The sequence below is a fragment of the Lagenorhynchus albirostris genome, chromosome 2 (assembly GCF_949774975.1).
Source record: "Lagenorhynchus albirostris chromosome 2, mLagAlb1.1, whole genome shotgun sequence".
NCBI classification, from domain to species: domain Eukaryota; kingdom Metazoa; phylum Chordata; class Mammalia; order Artiodactyla; family Delphinidae; genus Lagenorhynchus; species Lagenorhynchus albirostris.
In genome coordinates, this window is record NC_083096.1 from 35,112,932 (window position 1) to 35,131,424 (window position 18,493).

General features: G+C 50.9%; 1 protein-coding gene across 2 annotated transcripts in view; it reads left to right on the forward strand.

Annotated features, from left to right (window-relative positions):
- The window catches only part of RASSF5 (Ras association domain family member 5), a 72,994-nt gene extending 55,327 nt beyond the window's left edge, over nt 1-17,667 (forward strand). For both annotated transcript variants that reach the window (XM_060130030.1, XM_060130040.1), the window contains 4 exons: nt 11,685-11,795; nt 12,820-13,117; nt 13,606-13,721; nt 15,268-17,667. In XM_060130030.1, the coding sequence (XP_059986013.1) occupies nt 11,685-11,795; nt 12,820-13,117; nt 13,606-13,721; nt 15,268-15,420 (678 nt within the window). In that variant the 3' untranslated portion in view covers nt 15,421-17,667. The remainder of the gene's footprint in view (nt 1-11,684; nt 11,796-12,819; nt 13,118-13,605; nt 13,722-15,267) is intronic.
- Nucleotides 17,668-18,493: the final 826 nt, after the last annotated feature.

Genomic DNA, 18,493 nt, shown 5'->3' on the forward strand with positions numbered 1-18,493 from the left:
TCCCCTCTGGAGGGTCGTCTAAGAAGCTAGAAGACCCTCTCCTAGCTGCAGCTGTTCCTCTGAGCCAGGCTGGGCTGTCCAGGTCATCCCTAGGCTTCAGCCATTTCGTAGTGCACCTGGCAGGAGAGTGGCCAGGCCTAGGAACAGAGCCTGGTCCTGGAGGTCCTGGGATGAGGGCCCACTTGCTTAGAAGTAGGATCGACTCCTCACTTCCCCGGAACATAGAAAGTAAGGGACACTCCCAACTTTACGGGAACCAGGTGAATCCATGAACTGGTTACATGGCCCCCAGGTTCCCCTGCCCTTGGAATCTTCTTTTTTTATTGTAAGAAAATACATATAATGTAACATGTACCATTTTAACCATTTCTACGTGTATAGTTCTGTGGCATTAAGCACCTTCACATTTTTGTACCACCATCACCACCATCCTCTCCAGAACTTTTGCATCTTCTGAACTCAGCACCCATTAGACAATTAACTCCCCATTCCCTCCTCCCCACAGCCCCTGGCAACCACGATTCTACTTTCTGTCTCTTTGAATTTGATTACTCTAGGAACCACATATGAGTGGAATCATAAAGTATTTGTCTTTTTGTGACTGACTTATTTCATTTAACGTAATGTCTCCAAGGTTCCTCCATGCTGTAGCATGTGTCCGAATTTCCTTCCTTTTTATGAATGAGTAATATTCCATTGTAGGTATGTACCACATTTTGTTTATCCAGTCATCCATCAATAGGTTGCTTCCACGTCTTGGCTATTGTGAACAATGTTGCTATGAACATGAGTGAACAAATCTCTGTTCAAGTCCTACTTTCCCTTCCTTTGGGTATATATCCAGAAGTGGAATTGCTGGATCATATTGTAATTTCATGTTTAATCTTTTGAGGATTCGCCATACCATTTTTTTATAGCAGCTTCATCATTTTCCATTCCCACCAGCAATGCACACAGGTTGTTATTTTCTGTGTTTTTGAAAATAGCCACCCTAATAGGTGTGAGATGGCATCTCACCATGGTTTTGATTTGCATTTCCCTAGTGACTAGTGATTTCAAACAGTTTTTCATGTGCTTATTGACTATTTGTACATCTTCTTTGGAGACATGTCTATTCAAGTCCTTTGTCCATTTTCAATGGGGCTGTTTGTTTTTTTATTGTTGAGTTATAGGGGCTCTTGATGTTGATATATTCTGGATCGTGATCCCTTGTTAGACGTATGATTTGCAATGGAATCCTCTTTAAATTGATTCTAAAAGAGCCAAGTCTCGCATTTGAAGAGACTGGAGTCTAGGATGAGTTATTGGAACCCACTCACTCCCCCTGCCCACCATCATCCCTAATTCACTCCGCAGTGCTCTGGTCCTGGGTTGTCTGGGAATACAGAGATGGGAAAGGTGCAACTCCTGGTGTTGGGATGCTCATGGTCTAGTCAGGGAGACAGGCTGAGACACAACTCACACTACTATATAGAGGATGAAACCAGTGCTGGAATAATATTGGGGTGTAAGATCATGCTGTCGAAGAGCCCACTAATTCTAGATAGAAGTGGTGGATTAAGGAAAGTATCCCCCAAAGATATATCAGTTCCAGGGGGCAAATTCTCTCAGATGAGGAGGAGGACGTCTCAGACTGAATGATCAAACTAAGATGTCAGGGAGACTGAAAGGAGACAGGGACCTAGCAGGAAATCCAGTGAGGAAAACTAACCTGAATAAAGACCTTCTCGGGCTTCCCTGGTGGCGCAGTGGTTGAGAGTCCGCCTGCCGATGCAGGGGATACGGGTTCGTGCCCTGGTCCGGGAAGATCCCACATGCCGCGGAGCGGCTGGGCCCGTGAGCCATGGCTGCTGGGCCTGCGCGTCTGGAGCCTCTGCTCTGCAGTGGGAGAGGCCACAACAGTGAAAGGCCCGCATACCGCAAAAAAAAAAAAAAAAAAGACCTTCTCATGCCCTAGAAACTGTTGAGGGCACAAGAGAATGCCCCAAGGTAAAATTCCTGTTGCCACTGCAGTAGAACAGGTGTCACCCTATTGTGCTTGGATTCACACTTTAGACCTCTGAGCTAAAAAGGGGGGCTTCGTAACGGTCCAGGGGAGGGGAGAACAGAAATGGAAGGGATTTGCAACATCTACCCTCCGAAACAGTCAGAGTGCAGGAGTCTCCTCTGATTTCCAGTTACTGTCTCAGAAGTAGATGGGTGCCACGGAGCAGGAGCCCTATAGGACCCTTATACAATTCTGGAACCTTTCATTTCCATAGATTCGATTTTGGGTTTTGTGTGTGTGTGCATGTGTGCGTCTTATTGCTTCTTTGTGTTTTATTCAGTTCATTAAGCAAACGTTTAAGGGCCCCTCCTGTGTGCCAGGCCCTGTCCCGGGAACTGCGTCAGTGAACAAGTCTTTCTCTGCCCTTGGGAAGCTTCTATTCTATGCTCAAGCTGCAGGGATGTGTGCTGATCTTGAGAGGCAGCCGGAGCACCTGTGTCCAGGCCACAGCCAGGCGGGGGGTGGGGTCGGGGGAGGGACTGTCAAGAAAACCTCCAGGGTAGAGTACAAGGATGCAGTTTTACAGAGGAAAGAAGGACAAGCTGTGCCCTGGGGCCTGCAGTAGACAGAAAAAGTGAGGGCGGGTGTCCGTCTAGGACTGAGAGGGGATACCTGGGGCTACTAGAGTAACCACATGTGCTGGTTTGCCCAGGACTTTCTGATTTGGGCACTGAAAGTCCTGCATCCTGAGAAAACTCAGTCCCGAGCAAACTGGGACAGCTAGTCACCTTACCTGGGACTCAGAGCTGAAGGCACCGCCTACTTATCCATGGGACACACAGTGGGCATGTAGTGCCAGGAGCCCACAGCACTTCAGGGGCCCACAAAAATGTTTTAATTTCTTTTAAAATCAGGAGAAAGAAATGAACTTTTAGGTTGAAGAAAGTACTTTAATCTATGACATTTATATATTTGTCTTTATACCAATCATAAAATATAATTTCCAAGGCTTTTTTATGGAGAAAGGGGCCCACAGCCCTGAGGATGAAAGTGCATGAACAAGAGTCATAATGTGGCCCAGGCGGAAAGGCCTGTCAGGGGCCAAGGACTCCCGCATGGGGTCAATACCCACCAGTCAGACTCCCCTTTGCCAGATGAACGACTACTGAGGCTGCTGGTAGTTACCATGGCGTTTATTGACTGCTTGCTGTATACTTACATTGTGCTAAGCACTTCCAGATGTGCAGTCTCATTCCGTCTCTGCAGTAAATGTATAAAGAAGGCCTTCTTATCTGCGTTTCGCAGGCAAAGCATCCCGAGTCTCAGTGAGACTGACTTGACCACGTTCACAGACGACCAAGGGTAGGGCCGGCAAAGGCCAACCTATGGCTGGATGTGCAGGCAGCGCGGCCTAGTGGGTAATCACATACCTCCATCATTGAGTTATTTCGAGGATTAAATGAGATTGTGACTGCTAAACCCTGCGCACGCCTGGCTGTTGAGATTTTTATCATGATAACGAGGCCCTACAGGGCCTGAACTTAAGTGCGAAGCTCCAGGGCCACAGGGCTCTCCCAGCCTTCTGCGTGGGGCTCCTGCCACCCCAGGTGACGTGCTCCTGCCAGTAGACAGAGGTGGCCAAGTGAAAGGGTGAGGGACTCCATGCCCAGGCTCCAGGACATGCTGGCAGCCCAGAGAGTCCACAGACATGACACCCGCACACGCGGAGCTGGGCTGGGCTGCCTGGGAAGCCGCCGAGGCTGGTCCCTGTTGTGCTGTGCTTGTCCCAGTGTCCATGTATGTGTGTCTCTGTCTTCCCTCCTCAGATAACCTGTGAGCTCCAAGGACAGGGACCACACCCCATGGGTTTCAAGTCCCAAGGTGCCTTTCACAGTCCCCAACCCATGGGCAATTCAGTCAGTTGCTGTTGACTGTCTACATTGACCACACTCCATAGTTTGTCTTTAGGGACTTCAGTCTCTAGTTTTCAAGGCTCCTCCTCTACATCCCCCCAGAGCAGCTCAAATTCCACATGGTTCTGCTTGTATGGATGGCTCCATCCTTCCTTCCTTCCTCTGCTGGGAATAACCTATCAGGGAACACAGTTAAGGAATTTGATTCTTTTATTTCGGGACATTGGACAGCTCCATAGAGGGACTTGTGGGAATCAACACCTTCACTGCCCTGGGTGGGGCTGGGGAAGCCATTCCAGAACACGGCCATCGGGACTCGGATGGGGCCCTGTAGTGAAGCCCCATGGGGCTTCCTCTTTCCCATCTGGTTGAGGCCATCACAAAGAGGCCAATGAACCCTGAATGTGATCTGAGCATCGAGCAGGGTGTGCCCAGCTCGGACAGACGGGTGCCTGCCCCTTTCCTTCAGAGGGTCCTACTTAGGATGGGCCAAACAGAGACAGCAGGTGTTTGGGTCAGGCCAGCTGCTGGGCAGAAGGCGTCTGCAGGTGGTCATTCTCCTGCAGCCGATGCCTGAGGCTCTCATCCCAGACAGAGGCCTGGAGATGCTTCCCACCCAAGGGGCAAAAGAATTGCTGCTGACAGATTTGCTAAGAGCTAAGAAAGAGGAAATGTGGCAAAGGCTCGTGGTGACCAGCTTCCGGGATAGTTTTTGTTTTGTTTTCTTGAACTGTGTGAGTTGAGAAGGTGTGGACCTTACTTGAGCTTGGCCAACGTGGGGTCTGGCGGACGAGTAGAGAAAGCCAGTGGTGAGTAAGGAGCAAAGTCAAGTCGAAGAGAAGCGTTAGGCACGTTCTGTAGACCAGTTGTCACTGCTGCAGTGCAGACCTGCTGAGCTCCCAGCTCTCCTCCCAGAGGCCCCCATCCCCACACCCAGTTCTCTGAAACAGAAGAGGAAGCAGTGATGAAAGAAACCACCGTATCCTATCTTCTGTGTAAAATCTTAGAGCTTAGAGCAGAGGGGCCTTAGAATTCTGCTGGTCTCGCTTAGTGATTTCACAGATGAGGAAACTGAGGCCCCAGGAGTGAAAGTGACTCACCAGAGGTCACAAGTCATTGGATGGGCTTGCGTTCATTCTCACCAAGAAATTGCAAAGAGCTGAGCCATGGGACAGGCTTCCAGCCAAAGCCCACAGCCCCACGCAGCCCACACCTTCTCAGCATCTGCTTCTTGGGGTGCAGGTTGGTATGAGGTGCTCCTGGACCTGACTGCTGTCCACGCTGGGCTCTGGGCTGAGTATCACCTAGGCTGGTCCATTCTCTCCCTGCCACCGAAGCAACAGGTATTTTTCTGACACGTCCTTGGAGGTCAGCCCAGTTCTCTGCTGAGCCCGGCAGAGGGTGCCAAAGAAGAATAATCATCAGATATCCTGTCTGACGCCCTCCAGGGAGCATCTAACTGGGGAGTTGGGATTGACACAGGTGAAACAATAATGAAACAGTAAAAGGCAGCATATAATCAGATGCTAAAGGTAGCCATACAGGCTGTGAAGCCACCTCCATAGGTCCTGGCAGTGGTGGAGGTAACATTAGCAGGCAGCTGCGGAGGTCCATGGCACGTGGGAATATGCAGCTCTGCTATGACAGGAATCTGAGGGTTTGAGGCCATGGGGCTGGTGTTTGGAAATGAGTCCCCGAGCTGGTGAGTGAGCTTAGCTGCCCACCTGCATCCTTCCTCAGGCAGCTTGCTGCCTCCCAATTAGAGGAGGGAGGAGAGAAAGCAGAACTCCAATGAAGTGATAAAGCTTTTGTCTACTTGTGAAAAGTGTCCATTAAGTGAGAGTGAAGTTACCAAAGGCCCATACACTGGTGGTGGGAGGAGATACACAGGAAACACCTGATTCTTGATACAAGTATGATATTAGGAGAAAGGCGGGGACCAGTACAAACCTGTATACTGTATACCTTTCTCCATTTGGGAATTAAAATGTCAGGAACCTAAAAGATTAGGAGAGCAGAAAATGAGGAGATTGCTGTGGGCCAGAGGAATTTTCTCAGGAAACTACACAGAGAAGATGGAACTAGAGGAGATGGGGGCTATGTATTCTAGGCAGAAAAACTGCACAAATGACAGTGTAGAGCAGACGTGTGGGCAAACTACTGTTCGTGGGCCAGAGTCCACAAATAAAGTTTTACTGAAACACAACCACACTCATCCTATGGTCGCTCTCTGCTACAGTGGCAGAGGTGAGTAGCAACAGAGACTGGATAGCCTACGAAGCCTAAAATATTTGCTCCCTGGCCCTTTACAGAAAAGATTTGCCAAGCACTAGTGTAGAGAAAAGAATGAACAAACCCTATGACATGTGAGCTAATCCAGAGGAAGTGCTCCAGGAAAGTGAGAAATGAAATTGGCTAACAGAGATAGGACTTTGTATGCCTGGAGTGATAGTTACAGTACATGCCTTTTGGATGGGTTCAATCATTTCCAAAATACCCATTATTTCATTTGGTTTTACCTTTGCATCAATCCTATGAGGCAATAAAGGATTTTTATAGATGAGGAAACTGAGGCTTAAAGACATGATCCAACTCTCTCAAGATCACTTTGTTAGTGATGGGAGTCAGAACCTGAACACATGCTTATGTTCACCCCACAGGTATTGCCTGAGCCTCTACCATGTGCCAAGCTGGAACTGAGCTCTGGGACCCCGTGGTGGAGCAGACAGGTGCTTCTCTCACAGAACTCAGTCCAAATGGCAATCCAAGACATACTGCACTATAATTCCTAGCAGAAAGCAAGATCGTTTTTCTCCCCCTGTAGGCAATGGGGAAGCACTGAAGTTTCTTGAGCAAGCATATATATTATCTGCTTCATGCTCAGGGCCACTGGGTGTGGAGAAGAGACAGAAGTATGATGTAAGTCACTAAGGAGCTTCAGTCTAGTTAGGAAGAAAAACCAAGGTGGATGGTCTACTTGGAGGTTAATATTAGATGGATATTTAAGTGCAGGATAGTATAGTGTTAGTTTTGGATGTAGGTTAGCTCTAACCTTGCTGGGGCTCCATTTCCTCATCTGTGAAATGGGCATAATAATAGTACCTTCCTCATAAACTTGTGGTGAGGATGAAATGAGCTGATACATGCTAAGTGAGTAGAACAGTGCCTGGCACATAGTTAGCCTGTTAATAACAGTCAAGGATCATCGTCATCATCATGCAGGGCTGAGGTGGTCAGAGAGGCCTTGACAGGTGAAAGATTTCAGATAGACAGACAGCAGTAAGATGATGAAAGCTGTGTGCAGGAGGAAGAGGCTGACAAGTTTAAAAAGAGGAAAAGTGAAATTTCTTTTTTTTTAATATGTATTTATTTATTTGGCTGCATCGTCTTAGTTGTGGCACGTGGGATCTTCATTTCTGTGTGTGAGATCTTCGTTTCGTCACGTGGGATCTTTTAGTTGCGGCATGTGGGACCCAGTCCCCCGACCAGGGATCGAACCTGGGCCCCCCTGCATTGGGAGCACAGAGTCTTAACCACTAGACCACCAGGGAAGTCTCAAAGGGAAAGTGAAATTTCTGGCAAAAGTGAGGTTTGCGTGATTTAGGTCCAGAAAAAAATGGGCCCGAACGTATCTGATGGTTCCAGCACATTCTCCTCAGCCCACTCCTGACCCTGGGGGTCCCTCTCATCACTGGAGCTTTCATGGGCTGCCTTGAGCTCAGCTGCGGAGACTAAAAGCCACAGGCTTCACTCAGGGTCTCTTCTTTGTTGGGTCACTTCCCAATAACCGAAATTAAGACTTTACCCATGTCATTGATTCAGATGCAGAATCAGCCAGTGTTTGGATTTTTTCTTAAAATAAAGTAAAATTCAACTTAGGGTAAATCTGCTCTGAGATAGGCCGCAGACCACAAGAGGATGGTCCTCTTTGTTTTGGTGTAATCATATTTTAATTGAAAAGTCTGAGGACTCACTGTCACAAGGGCCATTTCTGCTCTGACCCCTCGCGCCCAGCCCTCTTCACTTGGCTGCATTCCAGTAACCCTGAGAGTTAGAGAGGACACAGACCTTCCCATGGCTTAGGACCTATGAACACAAATTTGCTTCTCACCAGTGCCCTGGATGTGCTGGCTGCATTGGGAACAGCTCAGCCGTCTGCCACCAATGCCAGGAGCTTAATCAGAGCAGATGCATCCCATGCCAGATGCACTGAGATGTATAAGCCTCCCAGGAGAGACACCTCACAGGGCAATGCCTGTTATCTTTAAAATCACAACAGAGTGAGCTCCCCCTTCTGTCTCCATCTTGGGCCACCCCAGGAGACAAAACTCTGTCTGGTATCTAGCTTTGTACCCATAGATGGAGACAAATCTTTCAGTCTGAGAACTTGAGAATCTGGCAGGTGAATAGAAAGTGGGGTCTTTGACTTATCCTCTGAAGATCGCAATATTATTGATCTGTTCACACCCTGGATACTGCCTTCTCGGTAAACCTTTGGGGGCAGTGCATATCTGTGAGTGCAAAAGTGTTAAGTCTGCAGCTGGATGGGGACGCTTGAGGTCTGAGATTGCTTGGGAGGGGTCTATACCAGTTCTTCTCCAACGTTGCTGCACATTAGAATCACCTGGGAGATTTTTTTAAATCCCTCTGCCCAGGCTGCACACCAAACCAATTAAACCAGATCGCCAGGATGGAGCCCAGGTGTTGTGTTTCTCAAGCTCCCCCAGAGGAGTCCACGTGCAGCCAGGTTTAAGAAGCACTGGTCGAGGTTTTCTACCATCTCTAGGATGGGAAAGAGTGCACTCCCGTAGCCATGGCTGGCTGGCTGGCCGGCCTGCTTTGGGAGGTGATTCATTCAGTCCATGGTCAGATCTTGCCTGCCAGATCTGGTGCGGGCAGCAGCCAGGGGTGCTGTCATCCCAGGGTGGGAGATTCAGTGTGCTGGCCAGACAGGGCTCCTGGCACTCCCAGACGGGATGGAGATCAGGATGGTTGTTTTCTGCGTGAGTCCTGCAAAGGGTGCCCGCGGCCACTTGCGTCACTTCCCCAGGTTTGTGGTGGGAAGGGGGGAATAGATGGGTTATCTGCTGCAGGAAAAGAGAACAGGAAAAAGAAACCTTAGGTTAAGGCAGCTCTGACTCTTACTGTATTCAAAAACAGGCTGGAATACCGGCCTTTGAAAGCCATGATGCAGCTGCCTTTTCTTACCGGGAAATGGCTATAGCTCATTTGGAAACTATGAGAGATCTTCCAGGAGCTTCTAGAGCTTCTAACTCTTTTTTGTAGATAAGTACGAGCAAGCTGCTAACTCCTAAGGAGCAACAGCCTGCATGTTTCAGAGCCGGACAGAATGGAGTGTATGTAATGGTAACGGGATACTGGTCCTTCTGACTGGAAGCTCCCAGAGGGCAGCAGGCACGTCTGGGCCCACAGAGGTGTGCCCAGTGGGGTGGGTGCTGGGGGCCGGGCCTCCAGGAACTAAGCGGGGAGGGACGAGGAGTGAGAAGCTCCACTATGATGGTCCCTGGGTGAATAAGTCGACAGCGAAAGAAGACACTCTGTGTGGCTCACACCACTTGCTTCTCAGCTCAAGAAGATGGCAGATGCCCTGGGGAGTACTTGCCCTTGGGTGGTCCTCCATGGAATCAGGTCCTGTTCCAGAGACCTGAGTGATGACATAGGAAAAGGGTGGGCCCTGCATCCTGGCGCCTGCCTCCTCCTTGGAGGAGGCGCCTAGCCTCCTCCAGAGGCTAGAAGTCCCTCCTTGACATCTTTACAGGTGACACGGTGGCCCCAGGTCCTGAGGCTTCTGGGGACCCACTGAACGTTTCACAGGTCACGTAATTTATAGGTCTTGGTGTAGCGGCTGCTCGTCCCAGCCCCGTTGCATGGAATTTCAGTGATCGCTATGGGAGTGGCTGAAGCGGCTGTCCTAGGGTGACCACATGGAATTGAGAAGAGCATGGGTTCCAGACTTTGATGGACTCGTTTCCAGGCCCAACGCAGATGCTTACTAGCGGTGGGACCACAAGCGTGTTTCTTAACCCTTCTGAGCCTCTGTCTGTAATCTGTAAAACAGGAATAACATACGTAGTACGTAAGGTATGTGAGTGTACAGTGCTGTTCTGATCGAGATCCTCAAGGAAGAATACATAGGGGAGCAGACAGGCCAGCGGAAGATGCCGTGATGGAAAAAGGACGTCAGCTCGTTTCCATGCTGAGGGGTGGGTGTGGGAGGCCACGCCCGCTCCCCTCCGCAGCCACAGAGCTTGACATCTTATCGGCTCTGTGGGACTGGAAAGTGGGAGGGGGGAGTGAAGGCATCCTGCTGCGTGTGACTTGTCTCCCGTGGGCGGGCTGGAGGGAGGAGGCTGGACAGCTCTGCCATGGGAGCCTGACAGGTTCAGCTGGGTGGTGCTGTGACGGCAGCATGGCTGTGAAATTCCCCAACCAAACCAGACACCCACAGGGCAGTGCTGGGTGATGCCAGCCTGGAGAACGCGGTGGCCCCACCACTCTGGGCCTGTTTCCTCATTTGCCGGAGGAGAACCCTGACCCACCCTGGGTCCGCTAGATTTCTAAGACCAGGCAAATTCTTGGCAGGTTTTGACTGACCTGTTTATTCCCCCACACTGTGGCTCCTGCACTCCCGGCCACGCAGGACAACGTGAAGACAAAGCAGGGAAGGTGGGTGGCAATGGACTTGAGAGAAGCCCAGGGAACTGACAAACGGACAGGTTTGCTTAGACCCCAGAATTCTCCCCTGAATTCTGTCCACCGTGTGAACAACATCGACCTGCATCTCCTTGGCTTCCTTCTTCCTAGAGGGGGTGCGGGGGGTCGGGGGGCAGTCAGAAGAATAAATTGTGATGTCCTGGGAAGAACACAGCAGAACGGACTGGCATCCCTTTTAGTCCTGCAGAGGCTGACTGCAGGGCTCTAGGCACGTTCCTAAACTGCTCTGAGTCTCCGTCGTGTCACCCGTGAAATGTGGGTAATAAACTCTTATCTTGCAGTTTGGATTCTGAGGATTAACTGAGATAATGCAAGCCAAGCACTCGGCGCAGAGGAGGTGCTGAGTAAACGCTGGCTGTCCCTGTGCCCCAGCGGAGATTTATCCCCTCAATTACCAGGGAAGGCTACCGCCCCCTGCCCCCACTAGTTCATGCATTCACCTGATAAATATGTATGTATGTGTGTGTGTGTGTGTGTGTGTGTGTGTATTCTTACTATGTGCAAAGTGCTGTGGCCAGTGACATGGGGCCTGGACTAATGTCCATGTGCCCTTGGTCCTCTCGATCTGGGAGAATTGCTGTCATTCCCATCAGCATATACTGGGATCACGTGTATGTTCCTGTCTCTCCAGCTCTATTGTTACTTCCTTGAGGAGATGACCATGGCTTGCATTTCTTTGCATCTCCCATAGCATCTAAATGGACACCCTCCATAAGCAAAACAGCTCTGCTGATTCACCAGATTCACACCCAGTGCCTGTGTGCCGGGCCTTTTCACCTTGGTCTTGCAAGAAGCCTGAACGGTGGGTATTGCCCCCATTTCACAGGTGTGGAGACTGGGGCCGAGAGAGATTGAAGTCACTTCCCCGGGGTAGCTGGCTGCGCAGGGGTTTGACCTTTGATTTTTCTCAGGCTGAGTCCATCCCATTCACTGTGTGAGGCTGGTGCTCACTTATTCTCGGTTGGAGAGGCCTTTGGGAGGACGAGGTCATTTCCTTCCTCATCCTGAGAGCCACTGTACATCCACCCTCACACCTGTGTCTGTTTCAGAATGACTGTAAACCCCCAGAGGAGCCGTGGTGCCCGCCCACGCTGCAGGAGATCAAGCAGAAGATCGACAGCTACAACACCCGGGAAAAGAACTGCCTGGGCATGAAGCTGGTGAGGGGGACTGCCCCGCACTGCCTGCCCCCTTCCTCTCTCCCCCTCCCAGCTCCATAGCCCCTGCCGGTGTGGCTCCCCTGCTCTCCCTCTGCATTCTGGGGGATACCCCCACTAGGGCCCTCCCCTTTCTTTGGGCTCCTGGAGGCCTCCAGGCTTGTGTGAAGCTGAGAGCCTGGGTTATCAGGGGTCTCTGTGTGTTTTAGGGAAATAAAATGGGCTTCAGAATCAGATCCACATCTAGTCTCTGGCTCTTCCTGTTTTTAACTTGTGGCTTTGGGAAACCTTAACCTCTCTGAGCTTCACTGTAAAATAGAGATATTAGTTCCCATTTGTCAAAGCGCTTGTGGGAATTAAATGATATACAAGTGACTAAGGGCCCAGGAGGCCCTGGGCAAGGGGAGCTCGCAGCAACTCCTCCTCCCCTTCTTGGTCATTACAGCCTGTGTCTGGGGAAGCTTCCTTAGGCTGTGCAGAGCTCAGAGAGGGGAGGGCACCAACTTTGTGCCAGGTTTGGAAAGGCCATCTTCAGTGGGGAGGGGAGGAGACAGTAGAAGAAACCTGCCCCCTGCTGGTGGCTGGCAGCAACTGGCTCTTTGGGGCTTCAGCCGGGTGGGGCGCTAGAAAACCCAGTCGCGGATAGGCCTGGGTTTAAGTCTTGCAGACTGCCGGGTTTTGGAAAGAGATGCAGGAGAAAATCCAGTGCGCTTGTTCTCCGAGGACCTTATTACAGAGCCTTCCTGCTCCTCCTCGGTTTGGCGGGGCAAACTAGAGAGGCCACTCCAGACCCTGCCTCTTGGCCTGGGGACCCACCAAAGGCAGTCGGCATCTGCCTCGTGACAGGGGATTTGGGGCAGGCAGCCTGAGCCCGTCGGGAGGGTGTTTGACTGGGATGGCCCTGCTGTTAGGAAAGGCCTCTGCAGCCCACCGGATCTGGGGCCATGGCCCAGAGTGGCAGATAGGATCAAGCAACACAGACCCTCCCGGACCCCATATGACTTCCCCCCCGCCCCCCACCCCGCAGAGCGAAGACGGCACCTACACGGGTTTCATCAAAGTGCATTTGAGACTTCGGCGGCCGGTGATGGTGCCTGCTGGGATCCGACCGCCGTCCATCTACGACGCCATCAAGGAAGTGGACCTGGCAGCCACCACGGACAGGCGGACATCCTTCTACCTGCCGCTGGACGCCATCAAGCAGCTGCACATCTGCAGCACCACCACGGTCAGTGAGGTCATCCAGGGGCTGCTCAAGAAGTTCATGGTCGTGGACAGTCCCCAGAAGTTTGCACTTTTTAAGCGGATACACAAGGACGGGCAAGGTATGAGAGAGCTAGCTCCCACCCAGAAACTACCTTTCCCAGGTCCGTCTGTGCTCCCCAACACACTGGAGTGGGAGGATTGGGCTTCTCGTGGCACCTCCGCCCAGCCATCCGTGTGGCGTTAGGTCTGTGGAAGGGCCACACGCACATTCTACCCGCTCACTGTGCCCCTCCCTCCACGTGTGACTTCAGGAAAACCACACCCTGGGCTCTCACTTCCTAATCTGTGGAATGGGACGGAACCGCCCACCACTCCTACTAATCTTTTAGGGGATGACGTGAATGGAAACATGCTTCACACTCTAGCAGACACCGAAGATAAAGGCTGTTACCCTATTTATTCTTGTCAGGTTCATTTCGTTAGGTTGAAAGGATGTCCACTTCCATTTAGAAACACCAGCCTCTGCGTTTCCAATCGGTCCCACCCCTCCTGAGCCCCTGCCCTTCTTTTCCAAGATGAGCGCCCAGCCCCCTCTCTTGGTTTGCAGTGCTCTTCCAGAAACTCTCCGTTGCGGACTGCCCCCTCTACCTGCGCTTACTCGCTGGGCCTGACACGGATGTGCTCAGCTTCGTGCTAAAGGAGAACGAAACTGGAGAGGTGGAGGTAGGTCTGGGACCCTTTGTTTGGTGCACAAAGCCAGCTTGCGGGCACGCTGGGGGGCATGGGTTAGCCTCACCACCCAGCACAGCAGGAAAATGTCTCGAGGCAGCTGGGCTGGGGTGAGTGCCGGCTGAGGTTCAGCATTTAAGCCAGGATTGTAAGCGCCCTGGGGTAGCAAGTCAGGGCCTGTGTCTGGCAAGGCCTGTGGAAAGACAGGACTTCATGTGCTTTATTTCTGAAAACTCAGGGTGGATGGGCGGTGAGAAACTCCCCGTGTTCCACCCAGGTTCTTTTGCTCCAGGATGGCCTGGGCTCCACTGGGCATGGGTATTTTTGAGTCATTTGTCTCTCCCTGGTTCTTCAAAGCGGACCTCGATCCCCCAAGGGAAGCTCACCAGAGTCCAGTCTGTGGTGTGAAGTGAGGTGAAACCAAGCTGGTGGCCCCCGCGGCCTGGGCTGCGTGGCAGGTGGCAGAGTAGTGACCGAGAACAGGGTGCCTCTCAGAGTTTGTCACACTGCATTCACTGGAGGCCTGGGGTTCGGGGAAGCAGTCTTGGGAGCCACTGTGGAAATCTGGGGGGTCCAGGCGAGCGGGGCCCTGTCCTTTCCCGGCCTCCACCAGGTAGCTCTGCTTTCCATCTGCTTTATATAGTGGAAGATTTCGTTTGGAAAAAGTATTCCGCTGAAGCTGTTTGAACACTGCTGGCCCGTGGCAAGCTCACGGGCCTGGGGGTTTAGAGGCCTGGCTTCTAGTTCTAGTTTTGCTGCTATAAGCTTTGTGATTGTGGTGCTTGTGTCTGTGATTGTGGTTCCCTCTGTGGACTTCAGTTTTTTCATTTATCCAATGTGGGGATTAAACCAGATAAACCTTAATGTTCCTTTGTGCTCAAAGAGCTTAGGAGTCGAAACCCCTGGCCCCATGGGGGCCTCAGTTCCTGGGTCAGCCTGAGAGAAGTCAGACTTGCCTTCTTTCCTGAGAGGCCAGGTCCCCCAGGCCCACCAGGCTCTGCAGAGCTGTGCAACAGACTCATCTCATCATCTGCTCTGCCAGCCAAGGGAGGCACGTACCCTAATTCCACAGCAGATGAGAAAACAGGCTGAGAAGGTGGACTTATGTGCTCAAGGCCACACAGTGGAGCCAGGCTGACACCCAGTCTCCTGAGTCCAAGTCCAGCTCTCCTCCAGGTGCCACTTGAGGGTCCGCATGTTGGGAGCCTGTTGCTGATCACCCCACAGCAGACAGCTGGGTCCCAGGCAGCTCCCGCATCACTGTTAAGATCTCAGCGGCTACAGAGAAATTTAAGATTGTTGATTCTCTGAATAACAATGTGGCTTTTGGACGAGTAACTCTTGGCCACGAGATGCCAGGATTTGAAATTCTGTTGCTGGTGCGGCATGGAAACCCCAAGCATTATTTGTCGCATCTGCCTACTCAGTAGCAAACCATGTGCAAACTGTGTGAAGAGTGGGGACAGCAGGGGCCCTCAGATCAGGCGCCCACTAACTTGTCTCCTGTTGTTTCTCCCCCAATCTCCCTCTCGCCCCACAGTGGGATGCCTTCTCCATCCCCGAGCTCCAGAACTTCCTAACAATCCTGGAAAAGGAGGAGCAGGACAAAATCCAACAAGTGCAGAAGAAGTATGACAAGTTTAGGCAGAAACTGGAGGAGGCCTTAAGAGAATCCCAGGGCAAACCTGCCTAGCTGGTCCTGCTTCCTCTTCTCCCGATGCCCACGGATTTATTTTTATTATTAATTATTATTTTGCCACAGACACTTTTTCTCAGGACACCTCTGTTGGGCGCATCTGTGCCCGCCCAGCAGTTCCAGACGTGGCACAAAATCTCTGATGGACACGTGTGTGCGTGGAGTTGGGGCCTGCCCACCGTCACGCTGTGCCCTCTGCACACTGCCCAGGAGCAGCGCTCGCTCGTGTGAAAGTTCCGCCACGTCCTCTCACCATCGGCAAGCCTTTCACAAACCAAATAGTTGCCTCTCTCCACACCAGCCGGCAAAGGAAAGAAAAAAGATTTTAGAGATATATGTTCTTTCTCTGCCTTTTATTCTTCTTCAATTTCTTTCTTATTTGCCATCCACGGTTCCCTTATTTATGAGTCCAAGAATTGTAGCATATTCCTTTAGCAGGTCTGAGCTGAGCCCCTGAGAGCACGACAGTGCTCATAAAAGGACTGTCCCCCACTTTCCCCAGGTGCCCGTTGTTCATGCTTAAGGGAAGGTCATAAAGCCACTGGCTCGGGTCAGGAGCACCGAAGCTGAGATTGCCTGAGAAATTTCCAGAGAAGCTGCAGCGGACCTGGCCCTGATGGCCCAAAAGTCTGAGCCCATGTAAACCCAAAGGCATACATATCTGTGTATGTGTGGTCTTCAGCCATATCTTTGTCAACAACTCTTTGTTTCTGAGTTACAGTTTTGAATTTAATATTGCCATCATCCTCCTGTGTTTCCACCAAAGGGAAACCAGCCATTTACCATTTTTAAAGTCTCCTGCTGAGTACGGAAATCAGGCAGTCAAAGCCAAAACATGTTGCAGCTAAAGGTGTCCAAGCTGTCTTCAGCCTTCCCCGGGCTAGAGAGCAGAGGAGGCCTGGCTGCCTTGGTTTCCCTTTGGCCTCCAGCACTGCCTCGCTCCTCCCACTGGGACTCTGGGATCTCCAGATACCGCCAGAGGAGCTGCCTTGAGTACAGAGTGGGGAACCTCCAACTCAGCCAACTTGGAGACCTTTATGTTCGAAGAATGGCCAGCCGTGGGGCTGGCCTCCTGCTGACCTCAGTGCCTTTTTGTTTTCAAAGAGGGACAGGAGCAGGGGCATTTGCTTGAGGCTCTGCTGCTGGCTTGCTCCTGCCAGGAAGTGGACCGCGGCAGTGTGGGAGACAAGGCCAGGAGAATCTTCCCTCCAGGTATGGGACGAGGGTTGCAGACCTCCTTCCCGTCTAAGGTCCTGGGCTCTGACTTCCAAGAAGTGAGGTCAAACTGCCTGGACAGGGCGGATCAGATTCCCAACTCTACATGTGTACTGGCTCCTTGCTTAGGTCCAAACTTAAAACTAGCCAAACAATTCAAGCCGGTAGCCAGGACTACAGAGACACTCCTGCACAGAGGAGAAGGACTCTGGACTTTCAAAGCGGGGCCAGTTTTCCAGTGCAGCCTCTGAGAGACCATTTCTTCGTCAGCCTCTGAGAGACCATTTCTTTGTCGTCCTCTGCCTTCCCAAGTTCCTGTTGGGTTGGTTTGAGCCCACACTTCTTTGTGTAGCCTCAGCAGTTCCCTCCCTCCCTGACCCTTGCTGAGTCCACATGCCCCTGATCACAGAAGGAATGCAGACCCCTCATCATGCAAACTACTTAGTCTTCAGAGCTGCAAAAACAGGACGAGTTAAGCAGCTCAAAAGAGATTTTTTACATCATAAAAACCCTAGTTATCTGCTATCTCCTGCTCAGCCTTATCACGTTCCCCCCCCCCCAAAAAAATCTCTCTCCCTGCTGTGTATCGACAGGGGTGGGTGCAGAGTCCTCTTTTCTTCAAGCTGCATGTCTTTAACATGAATAGAAGGCATGGATCCTGTGCAACCGCTGTGAATGCTGCTGAGAACCTCCCTCTGATGGGGTGGCTATTTTATTTTTGAGAAGGAAAAGAAGTCATGTACATATATACATAAAGGCATATAGCTATATATAAAGAGATAGTGGTGTTTATGAAATAAGGAAACTATGGGAAAATTCAGACTTTCTCTAAAGCACAGTTAGACCAGGACCCAGGCTGAGGCCCTACCTCCGAAACAGTAGTGTGTAGGGAGTGTCCCTTCCCTCCCAGGGTGGGCATGACTGCTGGAGTGCCTTCTACTGTTGTGTTGCCCAGTGCGTAAAGTGTTTTCTTTTTAAATGTCTTTCTTATGTGGGTTTTAAAGAAAGTAATAAAAGCTGGTTGCAAAAATCATTCAGACCAGAGATGTGTTCCTCGCACTTCCCCATCTCATGGAAATCGGGAGCTGGGAGAGGGGGTGGGAATAGAGGAACACGCACACTTTGTGTCCAAGTCAGATTTCCTTTTGCCAGCGAACAGAGGAATGAAGGCTACTGTTCAAATCAGCTTGAGAAAACCATCCAAAGGCTTGGGCTGGGGGTGCTGCCTAGGGGCCTGGCTATTCTGCATCCGCACAGAGCAGGAGAGGAAAGGGGACTTACTACAGAGAGGGGGGCTTTCTGGAGCTAAGGATGATTGAACACCAGAACAGGCTACTGAGTTAAGCAATGATTCTTCTATTTTCAGAATTATTTTAAAATTAGATAGGAATGTGTCTTTGAAAGTTTGAGATTATCTCACCTGGAGGAAGGGGGCTAGATGACAAAAACAGTCCCTTGACCTTAGCTCTGACGTCCGTCAAAGGAACATCTTGGTAACCGTGGTAATAAGCACGTAAAAGTTATTAGAAAGAAATTCTCGCCTGCCTTCCGGTATTGATCACACACAGTGCAATGAATGGGGGCCCCCGGAGCTCATCCAGTCCACTCCCAGCCTCCCTCTAGGAGAGCACCCCCTGTCCAACAGACATTCTTAAAAGTGTCCAGGAATGGGGCACATCTGTAATGTGTGCTCATCTAGACCTCCAAGAAGTATATCTTTCAATAATTTTGCCAAAACCCAGAAATGAAGCAGTGTCTGCTTTTCACTGAAACTCATTTGGTTACAATATGGGATTAAGTTTAAAGCTGTACATTTGACCTTGGTATAGATTATTCAGTTCAGCACACAGAAAAA